At 37.3% G+C, this 15995-nt stretch overlaps 1 protein-coding gene across 1 annotated transcript in view; it reads left to right on the forward strand.

The window, feature by feature from the left end:
* ADAM22 (ADAM metallopeptidase domain 22) overlaps positions 1–15995 on the forward strand; it is a 70047-nt gene that overhangs the window by 17096 nt on the left and 36956 nt on the right. The window contains exons 4-12 of the mRNA XM_050970572.1: positions 501–570; positions 5681–5751; positions 6303–6377; positions 8442–8513; positions 9507–9673; positions 11597–11681; positions 12106–12196; positions 13935–13986; positions 15893–15992. Of these exons, the coding sequence (XP_050826529.1) occupies positions 501–570; positions 5681–5751; positions 6303–6377; positions 8442–8513; positions 9507–9673; positions 11597–11681; positions 12106–12196; positions 13935–13986; positions 15893–15992 (783 nt within the window). The remainder of the gene's footprint in view (positions 1–500; positions 571–5680; positions 5752–6302; positions 6378–8441; positions 8514–9506; positions 9674–11596; positions 11682–12105; positions 12197–13934; positions 13987–15892; positions 15993–15995) is intronic.

Consider the following 15995-nt stretch of genomic DNA (forward strand, 5'->3'; position numbering starts at 1 on the left):
ATCTTCACAGACAAAAGCAGACCTGCAAAAATTAGACAGTGATGTGTCTTTAGGTGTGTGCTCTGTAGCTCTTGGCTGTAGAGCATTGCAGCACTAGAGGAAGGTCCCTTGGAGCCTGTCAGTGCCCAGTCCCCTTCCCTGGCACTTCCTGCTCTGGGTTTTTTACATCACTCTCCTCCTGGTTCATCCTTGACTCTGGTTCAGTAGCTCCTGGGACTTTCATTGACTCTCCCTGAGCAGTTCTGGGAGCCTAATTTTGGCCTAGCTCTGTGTGCTCAGCCACTGTGTTTGAGGTACTCAGATATAAAAGGTGGTTAAATGTGGCATAAGCCATCACATTGCAGTTGGGAAAAGAAGAATGTACAGCAATGGTGCCTTGCAACTTGCATGTTCTCTGGGGTATGTGTTGGGTAACAATAACCTTTGGAATTGTCTGTTTAATGCTCATGAGATGGATTCATTTTTCCTGATGTAATATGAGCAATTATTTACTATTTCAGGATGACTTCCATTTCCACTCTGTTTACAAATCCAAGTTGTTTGAATTTCCTTCAGTCGACCTGCCATCTGGTATGATTTTTTGGTATTCATGACTTATTGAGTGTTTTAGTCTAAGGACAAATTTGTTAATTATATTTGATAGATCATCTTCTGAGAGTATAGTTATATATACCTTCTTTTACCAAAATAAATTTTAAAAAAAACACTGAAAAATCCCCCCCCTTTTGAAACAGTGAAAGCACAGGAAAAGAATCTGAAGTCACGAAAAAATCCTGAATCTAATGAATGAAATCCCTCCTAGTCCTTCAAGTTGTGATACATGTTTCTCTTAACAGGTCATGTGGTCTGGGGTCTGGATTGTGTGCTGGTAGCTGTAGAGAGGAAAGGACTGAGGTAGCCTAGAGGTGATGAAAATAAGCACCACCTTGATGGTGGCTGATAACTCTTCATGGGTTTTTCTGGTTTTGAGATACAGGGTGAGTACAATGGAGTGAGCATAAGCCTGGGAGACAAGAAATTGCCCAGTGTAATTTCTGCTCAGTGACTCAGATCTCCAGTCTGATCAGCATCTTTCACAGTGGCTATGATGAGGGCTGCACATTTCAGTGCAAATGAATTTGGGGGCAGAAGTGGTTTCAAGTGCTTGTAATGATGAATGCCCATATTGTGTGTGGAGGGAGAAAGTTTTTTTTAAAAAATGTGTTTTCCTCTGAGAGGTTGGCTGGTTAATTGAAGCTAAAATTGCAGTATTTGTGACATATCCCCATTCTGTCAGTGATTTGTTACAGATGTGTTTTCCTGCCCTACAACGCATATCCTAGGTAAACATAACTGTCCTTTGTAGACACTGACATTTTGGTAGAAACCACCTCCAGTCTGATTTCTTCAGGAGAGTTACAGATGTTTGGTTATCTTGTTACAAACTATTTGTCCTATGGTAGCATTTGAATCTGAGATCTTAAGGTGGTGAGTACTACACACAGACGGGTCCATCCCTGGAGCACAGTTTGTGAATGTTTGCCAATCGTTAAGCAAAGTAGAATCATTCAGGGAGCTAATGAGAAAAGAAGGGTGAAAAAAAAGGAAATTGCTACAATCTTGTTGCCCTAATTTCAGTTCTGAAGAAAGAATATGAATCCAAACAAAACCAGTGTGCCAGCTCGGTGCCTCCTGTCCTGGGATGATACCCTACCTGGGATGATACTCTACCCAGGCAAGGTAGAGGCAAGGTTGGGATGGAGGGACATGAGCACAAATGGCTCATCACTTTTGTGCAAGGCATTGACTTCTGTGTCTCAAAACTTCCTGTGTACCTGCACCTTACACACATACCATGTTTGCTGCCTGTGCTTGCAGAGATGATAGTGTAATGAGAGCAATTTATTGAACATAAGGCCAAATAATAAGTAATAGAGTGCATCATCTATCACATCTTCTTGAGGACATACAACTAAAAAGATTGGAAATAAGTTTCCCAATCTTTGTATGTAAGTTTAAATGCTGAGTTTAAAATAAATCTTCTATCTCAGATTGTTAAACTAAGACACTGCCAGTGTTGGTACTTACTATCAATAAGCTGTTTTATAAGACTTCCTAATAGTGAATTTTTTGTTTTCAAGATTATGGAGTAAAATTGTTTTCTGCTTTTAAAATTCTGAAAAAGGATTAATTGCAAGTAAATGCCCTAGTTTCACCTCCACCAAAGTGTCTTGATTTTCAAAAAACTGTCAAACTAGGGCTTTACGGCTGTCTTGTTTTGTTTATTTGTTTTCCCACAAAAATCCAGACATGCTTGTACAGTTTTGATTTTACTACAGATAACAAATAAATAGTTGCTGGCTTTGCTGTACAAAGCCCGGCATGTGATATAATGGAACATGTTGCCATCTAGATTGAATTAGAATCACAGGATTGTAGAAAAGGTTAAAAAGGAAATTCAGTTGCAGAGTGCTAGTCTTCTCAATTATGCAAGAATTTGTGATGAGGATGAGAGGTACAGGGTGCTAATCTTCCATCACTTGATGCTTAGGGTCCCATGTTTGGAGAAATAGACTCTAATTCATAGTCTACTCTCCCACATGCTCATACTCGTTTTTGCAAAAGTGTTTGAAACTATGTTTCTGATGTCTGTAGTGAAAGTTACAGTACCTGTATAATATTATATCCTCATTAGGTAACCCACAATTTTTCTTTGTCTGTGATTGTTCAATTTATCTCTGCCTGTAAGTCAACTTCCATGCACAGTCACAGCTCCAGAGGATGAGAGATCCACCAGTATCTCTGCTTCTTCCCTGCCAGTCTGGAGAGGTCAGACTGCTGTCTTGACTTTTTTTCTTTAATTAACATTTACAGTTAATTGCTACTAGTATTGTTGTGATCGATTTTTTGAAAGTACTACAACAAAATTATTATTACCAGTAGCAAGCACTGTGCTGGCATATATCATCATAGCTACTCTCATAATTTATCAGTTTGACTGGCCCAAGGAGATTTTTCCTGAAGTCAAGGTTTTTCTCTTATCTTTTGAAGACTGTGTGTGTAAGGTAAGATTTCCACTTAGCATTTCCACTGCATTAGGAATGAACTGGATAGATCACCAGCTTCAATATTGGTGTTAGAAAGGGGAAAAATTCAAGTGATAGGGATTACTCATATCAGCGATAGTAAAAGCACACATTATTCTATCCCAGTTAAATAGCAATGTACTTTATACATTCTTTTGCTGCCTGGGTATTAAAAAACCCCCACAAGCTGTTGCAGAAAAGAATTTATTTTACTATACTTTACAATGGTCTGAGGAATAATGAGAATTTTAAATAAGGAAACTTGGGGAGATGACTTGGCACACTTAGAGCATTTGACCTTGTATTTACTAGACTGTTTTTCTCACAGTCTCTGCTGAGATCTACAATGCCCTGGCATGGTTTTTAGATAACAATATGTTATCAAAGGTTCTGTTTTTCAGATAATACATAACAGATGTCCTTTTCTTTTGGGATGACATGAAAACTATGTAGATACAACACTCAGGAATATGATTTAGTGGGACTTGGCAGTATGAGATTTTTGGTTGGACTTGATTTTAGCAATATTTTCCCAATCAAAATGATCCTATGATTTTGTGAATCTTCATTACATTTTTGTGGCGATATATTCCCATCAAAATATCTGCTAGGCTCTCTCAACTATCAAAATTTCCTGTGATTTTGCTAGTTGTGTTCTTTTGCCTAAGGGTCTTTGGCTGGAAATGCAACCTGTGTGCATGTATCCATCTTGTGAGATATAAGGCAGTGTTAATGTGGGTTAATGGTAGTGGCTGCATCATTTCTCTTAGGGATGACTGACTTCTGATTGTGAGTGAAATTAGCACTTTTGCTGGTAAAGTTATCTGAGACCCTATATACATACTGTAAATTATTATTTTATTGATTAAAAAGTGGTTTTTTTACCAGTTTCATTAAGCATGTTATAAAATCAAAAATGACAGGTTGAGATTCAGTTGTGTGGCACTAGAACAGAATCTAAACTAATTAACATCCATAAAGCATAATCAAAAATATTGTAAAAAGGTTTCCAAGATCTAGTTTGTCATCATTGCAAGCTCAAGAGTCTGCAGATCTTTAAGCAATAAATAAGGAGCTTGGGTGTGATTGAATTTATCCTTGGTCTTTTTCCTAAAGAAAGTCCTCAAGTGCATTGGTGTAACCATGAAAACATTTTTAAGCAGAGACCCTGTGATTGTCTAGGTTGCTCCATGAAAAGATATCTGCAAACCTCACATACCAAAATGACACCATAGTCCCTCATTTACCCAAGACAATACCAGTTAGTCATGCTTTGTTTTCCTGCTTTGCCTTATTAGTAATTTGCCACTCTTGGTTAAGATTATCACTTAGAACAGGCATTGTCTTGTCAGATGGGCAACTCAGCTATGTGTTTTAAGATTTTTCTGATTTGGCAGCCCTTCAAATTCCTATCTGCATGTTTTTTAATCCTATTTTTGAACCTCATGCAGAAATTGTACAATTAATGTACAGCAGGAAGTGAAGCTGTGAGAAACTTGCCTGTCTCACCAGCAAAACTGAATTGGTCAGGAATTTGTAAAACAAGCAGAAGTTGTGTACAAAGATATGTGAACTGGAAGTCCCTTAATTTACGCAGCTCCATCAATCCTATAGCACTATAGGGGTGTCCTATAAACACTATAGGACTATTTACTTCTCTGCAGGACTGGTAAAATCACCGAAACACTGAAAGAAGTTTTGAAAGGATGTCCAAAGCTGCAGAAAGCACAAAAGAGGGAAAGCAGTCAAAGGAGAAAGACATTATTGCAAACTAAGAAACTGCAAACATTTAATTTGCATGAATCAAAAAGATCTTCTTGGCGTTATGCGAATAGAAAACACATTTATACAAGATAAAGAAAGAGCTTTATTTTGCATAGAGAAAAGAGAGACAGGGACTATGAATCTAAAATTAAAAATGGAAAATTACTTCTTAGGGAAAGAGCAAGTGTTATCTTCTCCTTAGTTTATGATGTGTCCTTTTCCATGAAGGCTCGTAATATATTTGGTGAAAAGGATTTGGCAAAAGAATAAACTACTTGATGCTTATGATTAGAGATTTAAGAAGTTAAAAACGCAGAGGGATTAGCAGGGAGGAATATTGTGTTGGTAAGTGAGCATTGCCAAAATATTGTAAGGTTTCTCCCAACTCTGACATATTTTGCTTTGTGAATATAATCGTCTTAAAGCATTAATTCTGCCTTCCATGCTCTTCTTATTAATTTAGGTAGCTATTGCAAGAGCTCTGTGAATGTCTGCTGAATTCTTGGAAATGTGATTCACTCCATGGAAGCACTATGCTAATAATATTTCATGCCCAGTATTGGTGAAGTTTTGGCATAGAACATCTGCTGTGCTTTCTGAAGTGTGACACCCACAGATCATCTGTTTCAACAGACCCAGATTATCACTAGTAGAGTTTTTAATAAGAGCCCTGTTACTGGGAAGCATCTGTAGTCTTGCCTCCCTTCTAGCTGGAAACTTGAAAAAATGAGTTGTTGCTGCTTCTGAAGTGCTGAAGAATGCCATACTTCTGTCATGTTGCATCAGGGTCACTAATTGCTGGGCTATATTTTTGTAAATATTCCATGTATTTGTCTGTGTTTTCTGCTTAGAATTCTGGCAGGCGAATACTACATCACAGAATTTTGTTGTAAGGCCAAGACACAAAAGAAGGAAAAGGCAGGTATGTGCCAATATGCTTGTTTATAAGGAACGTGCCGTCAAGTTTGTTTCATGTCTGTTGAGTTAATTTGTCCAGATGGAGTCCTGCTGCTCCTGCTGGTTTGGCATGAGATGTCTGTATCAATACAGCTAATATAAAAAGAGGTATCTAATGTTAGCTAAACACTGCTGAGTTCTCTTGGACAATGCCTACCTGAAGTAGGCATTGTCCAAGAGAACTCATCAGTGTTCTCTTGGACAATGCCTACTTCAGGTAGTATTTAAATCTTTAAATACTGCTTAATCACAAATGAAAAGTTGGTAAAATAATTTTTCTCATTTTGCGTATAGTTTTATCAGAAACTCCCATAATAAAACCTATATATTTTTTAATGTTGTAATAGTGACAAGTAGCTAGTTTATCTCATTTATTTTGTTTCAAAAAAAAATATTCTAAACAGAGGCTTCATTCCCTGTTTATTAAAGCAGGGAAGCCACTAAGTGCAGATGTTTGTTACCAGCTACACTCTCTCTGTATTGTTAGACTCTCTTAGCGTTACATTCTCTCCACAGGTTCGTCAGATTCCACGTAAAGTTGAAGAGGAAACAAAATACATTGAGTTGATGATTGTAAATGATCACCTAATGGTAAGACTGACACATTTCAACATCTTACAATTAGCATCAAATTGTCTTAATTTATCTAGAGCATAACAATGAAGAGCAGTATGAGGCTGGAATAAATTCAGTATGTCCTTAATAGAAGAGATTATGGTTTCATTAACCATTGATGAAGTTGGTTTTGAATTTTGGCAACTTAATTTTACCAAGAATGCAACTAGGCCTGAGGATCAGGAAGAAGGGTCAGAAAGTAACTAATGTCACTGTGACTTAAGCTGATGATTTTCTTTCTGGCTTTCCTGAGCATTTCTCTTACTTAGAGGCACTCAGCAATCCATGGTGCAGTTATTTCAATTGTGCAGCAGCTGTTGAGAATGGTGAGATTAATAGTGACCAGATTTTTTTTATATGTCCCAATCAATGTAGAGAAAATGATTTTGTCAAACTTTTATACTTTCTCTGGGAGAATACAGTGAGGTTTTTAACACAGTGGAAAGACACATAATAACAGTGTATTGAAGAAAAGCCAGACTCATTCAAGTGTGAAAAAGCACAGATTTATGTCAGTGAAGATGGCTGATTAATCATCTAAGGAAGGAAATATCAAAGAAAATGGCAAATTCTTCATCACTTGCAGTTTTAAAGCTTCAAACACAAACAATGGATTTCCTCTTGATGTAACTGGATAAAGTTCAGTGCCCATCCCACTAATGACATTGGATGATTTTATGGTCCCTTATGGCTTTAAAATCAAAATATTTCTATAAATCTTGTCTACTTCTTCTGTAATGTACAGAAATTCTCTCATACAATAACTGAATTAGCAAAAATAGATGTGAGAGTGTACAAGTGTACAAAAAGTGTGCCACTGTCCTTAGACAGTGTATTCCTCCACCAGCTCAGTTTGGGGAACACAGGAATAAATTCTTGGATTAAAATTAATGATATTGGATGAAAATTCCTTAAATCAGTGTAACTGTGTTTGGTCCTAAAGACCTGAAGCCACAACCTTTCCTTTGGGATCCTCCTATCGGTTCAGGCAGATTTTCTTCAAGGACAATGTTTCCTAATTTTGTCTAATCACAGCTACTGCAAGAGTCAGTCCAGTTAGGAGTATATTCTCTGAGATGAGTGCCAGTGATCAAAGAAGCCAAAGAATTTCCTCCTGTGAGAAGGAAATATCATTTCCTGTGGGCCTAACTTCCTTGTTTTTGGTGTTTTTTCCCCCATTCCTGCTTGAAAGGATGCTGTCCTATGCCCTAGTTGTGGGAAACTTCTTCCCCACTAAAAGATCCTAACTTCCAGAAGATATGGACAATTTTCATTCCAAAATCAAGCATCATGACGCACAAGATGGCAAAATATTTCTGAAAATCTTGTACACTTTGTCTTAAATTCTTCTGAGATACCTTTCATGCCCATGATGCTCATTCATAACTGGGTTTGGTTTTTTTTTTTATCCTGCAAATAGGAGTACCTGGACAGCTGTTTTTAGTGCCATTTTTATAACACTGCATTACAAATTTCAGTAAAGGTGCCATTGGAATCTGATTGCTGAAGTGGTTTGAACCAGTTATTGTGGCTTTATAGAGTGTGCAACTATACAAGAGGAAAATCAGAAAACAGCTTAAGAGAGAAAATTGAAAAAAAAGGGAGTCTGATAGATTGAAACACAGATGCAGGCACTTTTAGGATAGCACATTTTAAGGAGTCTCAGCTATGGAAATTTTTTTGCTAATTTATTCATTGGCATTTGTGATTAATTTTAAAATTGGCAACAATACTGATAATGAAGAGAGAAACAAAATGTTGCTGTTCTTATATCATTTTCCAGTAAAGATTCTAGGGTACTTTCTAAAGAAGAATTCATACATCCTCACAAGAGCTGTTGTAAAGTATATCAGTAATGTGCATTTCTGAGCAATTTTCTACTGTTGTTTATACAGTATAAACATCACACTCGGCACAAGAGACAAAACCTTGTGCAGGGGCTTTATTGTTGATATAATTGCTTTTTACTTCATGGTTTTTTTGGAAAGAGACCTTGTTTTTCTGAATCTGAACCTGTTCCTGTCTGTGCTTTTCTCACAGTGTAAAAAGCACCGCTTGTCAGTCGGCCATACCAACAGCTACGCTAAATCAGTTGTGAACATGGCTGATTTGGTAAGAATCACTCAACTATATGTTCTTTTACATGTGAGACGAGTTAAAAGATTCTCCTGAGATAGGTGCAGGAGTTGTCAGTTCATGGTGTAACAACAGTAATGTATGTGAAGATTGCAAATTTTCATCAAGAACCACAATCCTTCACCTCTAGAGGTTTTGTCTGACATAAAGCATCAGAGGGGCTTTATTTTTTGGCTTTAAACATTTAAATACCCTGCTGGATTGGTCCCTTGAGTCTGAGTTCTAAAGAGAACCTTAGATATGACAATTTCTAGTGCAGGATCCCTGCTTTGACAACTTTAAACCCATAAGACAATCTGAAATTCTAATGCATTAAAATTTCTCCAGAAAAAGTGCACTTGAATAAATGAGTTAGAATAGGTACATACAGGTGAACTCTGTGGATTGTATTTATATGATAAATCAGAAGAGCTGCTGGCTCTTGCACCTTGCCGCAACAAAGTATTAGAAAAAGAAAAGTAGTCCTAGAAGAAGAAAATGCTTGAAAGTATTTTCTGTGGAGTGTTAATGCAGCATTGAAAGGATGCTTTTGTAATTCAGCCAGCAAGAGTTGAAATACTCCTGTAGACATATATAACAGTGAAAAATTATGGCTTTATAGATCATTATTCTGCATAAAAGGGCCCTTGTGTGTCATTGGGTGAGCTGACTATTATAAAAGACCCATTAAATTCAAATCTTTGAACTATTTGGAATGTATCAATTTTTCAAAAATCACATTTTTCTTCTATGTACCTCTGCCTGTGTAGGCTAAGAGAACTGATGGAAAAATTAAGCCAAAAATTTTGGGTTTACTGTTTTTTATGTTTGTTGGTTTTAAGGGAGATAAAATCACGTACAAGAATGCAAAGTGGACTAAAATAAGCTAAATATTTAGTTATGTAAAAATGCAAGCTATTAAAATAAGGGGTAAACCTCATCTTTGTTCTATTTGACATAATATATTTGTTCATTCTGTTAATGTACTAGATATATAAGGAACAACTTAACACCAGGATAGTATTGGTTGCCATGGAAACCTGGGCTACTGATAACAAGTTCACCATATCTGAAAACCCCTTGGTGACTCTACGTGAGTTTATGAAATATAGGAGGGATTTTATCAGAGAGAAAAGTGACGCAGTTCACCTTTTTTCGTACGTAACCTTGTGTGATGTTATATTACTGGGTTTTTTTCTTTCCTTGGGGGTTGCTTCTCACAAGTGGCTGATGCATCTCCTTTCTGTTGTGTGTGTAATCCACAATAATTCAGAAAATAAAGTTTCAGATGGGGAGGTGGGAAAAAAAATTAACACACAAACTGCCTGCCAGTGAAACTATAGGCTTGACTCTAATTTTAGTTTTAACATACTAAGCCTGAGCTGCATGCGCTGTAATCCTTTGTTATTCTGTGCAACCACCTACTCCACAAGGGCAGCTATCTGAAGAGTCATGCATGGTTCCACCTCGGAGGTTGACTTATTCAGCAGTAGAGCATGGATTATTTAAAGGCAGAACATTGGTTTTGAAACCAATGAGGTTTTCTGCTGAAGTGCACTATGGCCTGCTTTATTTCGTTGAATGACCTGCATGCTGCAGGATTACTGAAGTGTTTCAGATCCTCAAAACAGTTTGTTCTCCCAAGACATTTGAGCTATGAGAATACTAAACTGAGAGGAATGTTATTTTCTCAAAGTATCTTAATTGTTTTGAAAACAAGATTGATATAATAGAATATATTTACAAAAATACAGGAGAGATACGTGGCTGAGATTTTTGATCCACACATGACATGACAGATGAATATCTCTGTTGGAATCCTTTTTTCTCTCTGCTGACTGTTTTAGGAGCCTGTAAGAATAAACTTAACCTAAACACCTCGCTTCACATGACTTCAGTAGGGTTCCAGGATACCCAAGCCTGGTATCCACCCTCAGAATTTTTGCATGTACCTAATTACTGCCACTGATTTCTGCCTTGAAGAAAGCCAGTAAGATCTGCAAAGTGGTGCTTGCAGATTTTGGTTTCTCTGTGTCTCAGATCTTCATCTTTTAAATGGGAATCAGGTTTTCTCATTTCCTTTTTGTAATTTCTTGGTGGCATTGTAAAGTCTTTGAGGGGGAGGTCTGGTTCTTGTGAATGTGCATGTATTGACCAGGACAAAAGAAAGCCCGATTTGGCCTGTGGTTGGGACTCTGGATACCACTGTAGTGCTAATTCCAGTGTTATCCATAGCACCACCACCAGTGGTTATTGTGGTATTGCATTCATAGATTGTTTAGAAACAGCAGTTTCTGCAATTGTGTCTGTGAGTGAAACACAGCTAAGTTGGGAGGTGGGAGTAGCTGGTGTGATGGTACAGTGGTTACAAATGAGTTTCCACCTTTAGCACAGTTAGCCCACTGTGATCCTTCTTGATGTTTTTCTCCTCTCACCTGAGAAAAATAATTTGCCGGATGGATCAGTACTCTCAGGTGGAGCAGGGTAAATTTCGTCTCCAGTAACTGGCAGTCATTCACACTGATGTGGTCAGCACCAAAGAGGTAATTAGATTTAGGCTCAGAGTATCTGTTCCTTGGATGAGGTTGGCTGTAGTTCCAGGGAGTTTTCACCTACCTCTGCATCTTCTGCTAATGCCTCTCCCCTTGAGTTTTACCACATCAGCACTGCCCACTTAGACACGTGTCATTTCACTAGTCCTGTGCATTGGGAGCATGGTGGCCTCTTCTGAACTCTGCCTGGAGCACATGCCAGCAGAAAGTACTCACTGCAGTAGAATGTCAAGAAACAAGAGGCTGGGCAGATCCAGGTTTAGCAAAATTGTCCCCTTCTTCTTACATTAGGTAGTCTGAAAAGGAGCAGGGAAGATGGTATAAATTTTCTGGAGAAAACTTGTCATGTGAGGTTTGTGAGTGGTTATCTCTTTTTCCCATTTGTTTTTGCATAATTTGCAGTGTAGTGGTAGCATCCAGCATTTGCAAATGCCATTTGGAAATCACAAAGCAGATACTGGAATAGGAAGGTGCAAAACTCATGGACTGAGCAGGGCAAACTTCTGTTTCTTTTCATTTTTGTCAAAGGGGGAGTCGATTTCAGAGCAGTCGAAGTGGTGTAGCCCACACTGGTGGAATCTGTTCCTTGCTTAAAGGCGGAGGTGTGAATGAGGTAGGTGGGGATACTGGTATGAACAAAAAGTGATGGAAATTTATCTGCAGGGAATTTATTAGTGGAGACATATTCCTCAAAATATTTTGCTTTTTTTGCTGATGTAGACTCTTACTGCAGCTCTATAGAAGGGACACTTCAATGAAGAGTGATGAGTGGATAAAGTCAATACACTTCAAATACACTTTTAAGCAAATTCTGCACTATCCTGTCATTCATATTTCTAGCCACAATGCCAAGAGAGAAACAGACTTTCTCTTACTTAGCTTGTCTATTAGTTTTCATCTAGCTATCCTGCAGTAAGAATTCTAACACTGCGTATCAGATTTTGCATTTTTTTTGCCTTGATATGAAAAAAGCTTCACTTGAATCTGAGATACCTGTGTGTTACTGATTACTTTCCCACCTTGCTTGTTTCTTTCAGTTTGGAAAGCCAGACTTAATGGCAGTTACCCTGGCACAGACCTTGGCCCAAAATATTGGCATTTTCTCAGACAGAAGAAAACTTCTAAGTGGTAATTTGATTTGCATTTTCACTCTGTCTCAAGAGAAAAATCTTGAAAAGTGGAGGATCTTATCAGTGTCTTTCTGATATATACTTTTTCCTTCCATTTCTCAAAATATTGAAATGTTTTTATTTCTTGCAGTAACATGAGAAGGGTCTGACCTACTAATTTTCCTCTATTTGATTGCTCTCGTATCCCCTTGCTTGTAATTCCTGATAGCACTGGTGTCACCATTTCATCCAAAATAGACCATAAAGGTGCCTGCCACTTCCATTCATTTTAAGGAGACTGGTGTCCCACCCACAGACCAAATGGCTGCCATCTTATGACACAAGGGTGGGAATATACATTATTAGATCAGGGTATAATGAGGAGCCTCCTCAGTCCTATTGTATTGAACAGTTCAAACAATACAACTTTTTATCTGTTTTCCTTGATTGATTTCATCTTATAGATTATGCAAATCTCCTGTTTCTGCTGTAGATTACCCAAATATCCAGTATTTGCTACCCTACTGCTACCATTTCTCTGCTGTAACCTTGGTATTCTGCTCCTTAGTTACCCCTGTTTACCTGCAATGCTCTGATCTCCACCATTGTGCCCACAAGAAGTACCTTGCCTTCCATATTATATGAAGTCCCAGCTTGATATGATTAAAATAAAAATACAGTTTTGAAACAATTTAGATAATTAACTGGGGTGTGGAGTTATTGGATTGTGTGTGCTTATGGTGACTACATTTAAAAAGATAAATTATTCTATTGATTAGTGGATTTTTCTTTCAGGCATTCTAAAGGCAATATATAATGCAGAGAGACAGCTGCAATTAAAAGGTTTTTTTATTTTTAAAAATACTCAGAAATGTAGGACTGATGCTCCATCCTACAGGCATGTTCAGTATTCATTTTCCAGCCACATATTTTTGAGTGGATGTAGGGGTAGGGTAAAAGTGAAAATTATAATAATGGTGACTCCCTTTCTTTATGGCTGAGAAGGGCAGGACACTGTTTTGGTAGGTAGAGAGGAGAATTCAGTTTTAGACAGAGCTTTGTTTCCTTTCTAATTGTACTTTTAAAATGGAAGCAATAAACTGATGTTCATGTGTACAGTAGAAGTTATGGAACATGCAGGTCAAAAGCATTTAGAGCAAGACACAGCTTTGAAAGAGGAGGATTGAGACCAGAGCAAAGTGATTCCAGCTGGCAGGGCAGAAGGGAGTTTCATGGGGAAGGGAGGGAGGGAGGGAGAGCAGAGGAAGAAGCTGATAGATCCTGCTGTACTAGCTTGTGTTCATTGCTTTTTTTTGGTTGGAATTATTGTTTGGGGTTTTCCAAGGGAAGATTTTCAAAATCACGTTACCATAGTCAAAGAAGAGAACTAAAAAAAAAAAAAAAAAAATTTTGGAAATGAGTGTCATCACACAGGAGATGAGAAAGTGGACTCATGATTTGCAAATGCAGAAGGCTAACACTGCAGTTTCCTTTAAGAGAAGGAAGGAAAAATAGGACATATTTTCAAAGCTCAGGATGGCACAGAGTTATGTAGAGTTTTAAAAAATTTTGGCAAGGTGCACCGATACACTTAAACTAAGGTCTGCAATAAACCAGCAAATTATTCTTTCCAACTTGTCTGGAAATATGAAATGGAATTGAGTACAGTGTGCTTTTTATGATAAGAATTGTATTATTTTGAACTCACGAGACTCAAGATGTAAGTTTTTATTTTATCTATTTTTTTTTTTTGTCAGGTGAATGTAAGTGTGAGGACATGTGGTCTGGATGCATAATGGGAGATATGGGGTAAGACATTTCACTAGAGAAAAGTCATATTTTTCATACAGTGAAATAAAGGAAAGGTATGAAAAATGTTCTCTTTTGTGGTTCAGCAGAATATTTTTGATGAGTCTGTTTTCAGAAAGTAAAGTATTAGGTATATACCATACAGAGACACCTTCAAAGAAATGTGAGAATAAGTGAGTTAATGAGAAGGCCATGTGAGGATTTTTGGTAAATGTTGATTTAACTTGGAAAGCACAAGGCTCAACAGTCAAGTCAGGTCATTGCAGAGGAGCAGAAGCAGACATAGCTTATTTTCTCATGCAAAATTGCTGTTGAGTTATGGAAACAATGACACACCCTAATTCCTGAAATCCCATAATGAAATTTCCGAGTCATGTCTCATTTTCAGTGTTTTTGTTGAAATTTTTCATCTATCTCTATAATTTTTATCACACAGTTTGTGTGATACTGTTAGAAAAACTACCCCCATTGGAGGCTGAGCATCTTCATTCCCATGTGTAGTGTCACTGGGGAGATTTTAACATAATGACTGGTGAATCAGCAAGTTTTTGCTGTTGGATGAAATTTGATGCTTTCTGAAGTATATTCAGACCCTAACACTTTTTATTACAGGGCTTTTATCATGCATATGAATTATATTGTAGTATAGCTTTAGATATGAATTACATTGTATTCTAGTTTTAGATATAGACAGGGCTCAGTTTTTAATTATTTTCAAACAAATCAACAAATTTTCATAATAGCTTTGTGATCGGAAAAAATTTGAGCAATGAAGTATGTCTCATTCAAACCTCTTTGAAAGTGTGAATGTGTGCCCTTTTCATCTCAGAATACCTGAAAACACCTGGTAGGATTTTTCTGATTTTTGGTAAGTTAAAAAGCTGGTCTGAGAGGCATTTTTGATTCTTATAAAAGTTATAAATTCCCATGTTAAGGCCTTTAAATTCTTTATCTGAAGTTCAGACCTTTAACATAATTTGGTACATGAAAAAGCCTTGTATTTACCTAGCTTATTACTGAACTTTGGTGAAATCCACAGCCTCTGTAGTGTTTAGACCAAATTAATGAGCATTACAAATGGAAAAAGCCAATTATGTTTTGGAAGCTATCTCTCCCAGCAGTGCAGGATAGCACTTTGACTAATATTTTTATATTCAATGGTGAGCTGATAGAGGAAAGCCCTTGAGACTCCAAAATCTCCTTGAAGCATAAGGACTTTCATGACTATGGACCTGAATATAAAGATCACTGCAGTTGCCTTGGGAAAAGTTATTTCCCTGTGAAAAGGATCTAGGCAAAGATTCTCTGCATCACATTGTATTTAGGTGGGGCACAGTGCCTCAGGGGCACTGTGTACTCTATTGAAATTTACTGAGTGGGACACATGACACAGAGGGAAGCTGAAATGTTAGGTGGTGTTTGCTAGAAGCATGTTTAAAATGGCATAACTCTATTATATAAAAATTCTGTGGGTCGGGGGAACCATTTCCTCTAAAAGAGAAACAAACTATAAGCTGTCTTTTTCTCCTGCAGTTTGTATGGGAAGAAATAAATGTATTTCTGAGATCAGGCCTGTTAGTTGAACAAGTCATGCTTATGCGAACTACACGCTGTAATCAGGTTTGTGCTGTTTGGCACATAAAAACTTAGTGAAATGTTCTGGACCTCTCACATTCCATGAGCTTTGTGTCATTGTTGAAATTTCCTTGGTATTTACTGGAAGGATTTTCAAATAGAAAGAAAAAGAATAGTCAGATAGACTTAAAAACAGGTAGTCAATCTGATTCTGAACAGCATGTTTTCATTCTTCTTCTGAAGTATAACGTTATATTTCTTCTGTGTTGAAAAAAGAAAATGCAGTGTAAAAAGCATCAGAAAAAGCAATCCTTCTACCTTATTCTGTTAGGTACTATCTTCCAAGCAAGTTCTCTGAGTGTGATATTGAAGAGTATCATGAATTTTTAAACAATGGAGGTGGAGCCTGCCTTTTTAATAAACCAACCAAAGTA

The sequence above is a fragment of the Serinus canaria genome, chromosome 2, assembly GCF_022539315.1.
Source record: "Serinus canaria isolate serCan28SL12 chromosome 2, serCan2020, whole genome shotgun sequence".
Taxonomy (NCBI): domain Eukaryota; kingdom Metazoa; phylum Chordata; class Aves; order Passeriformes; family Fringillidae; genus Serinus; species Serinus canaria.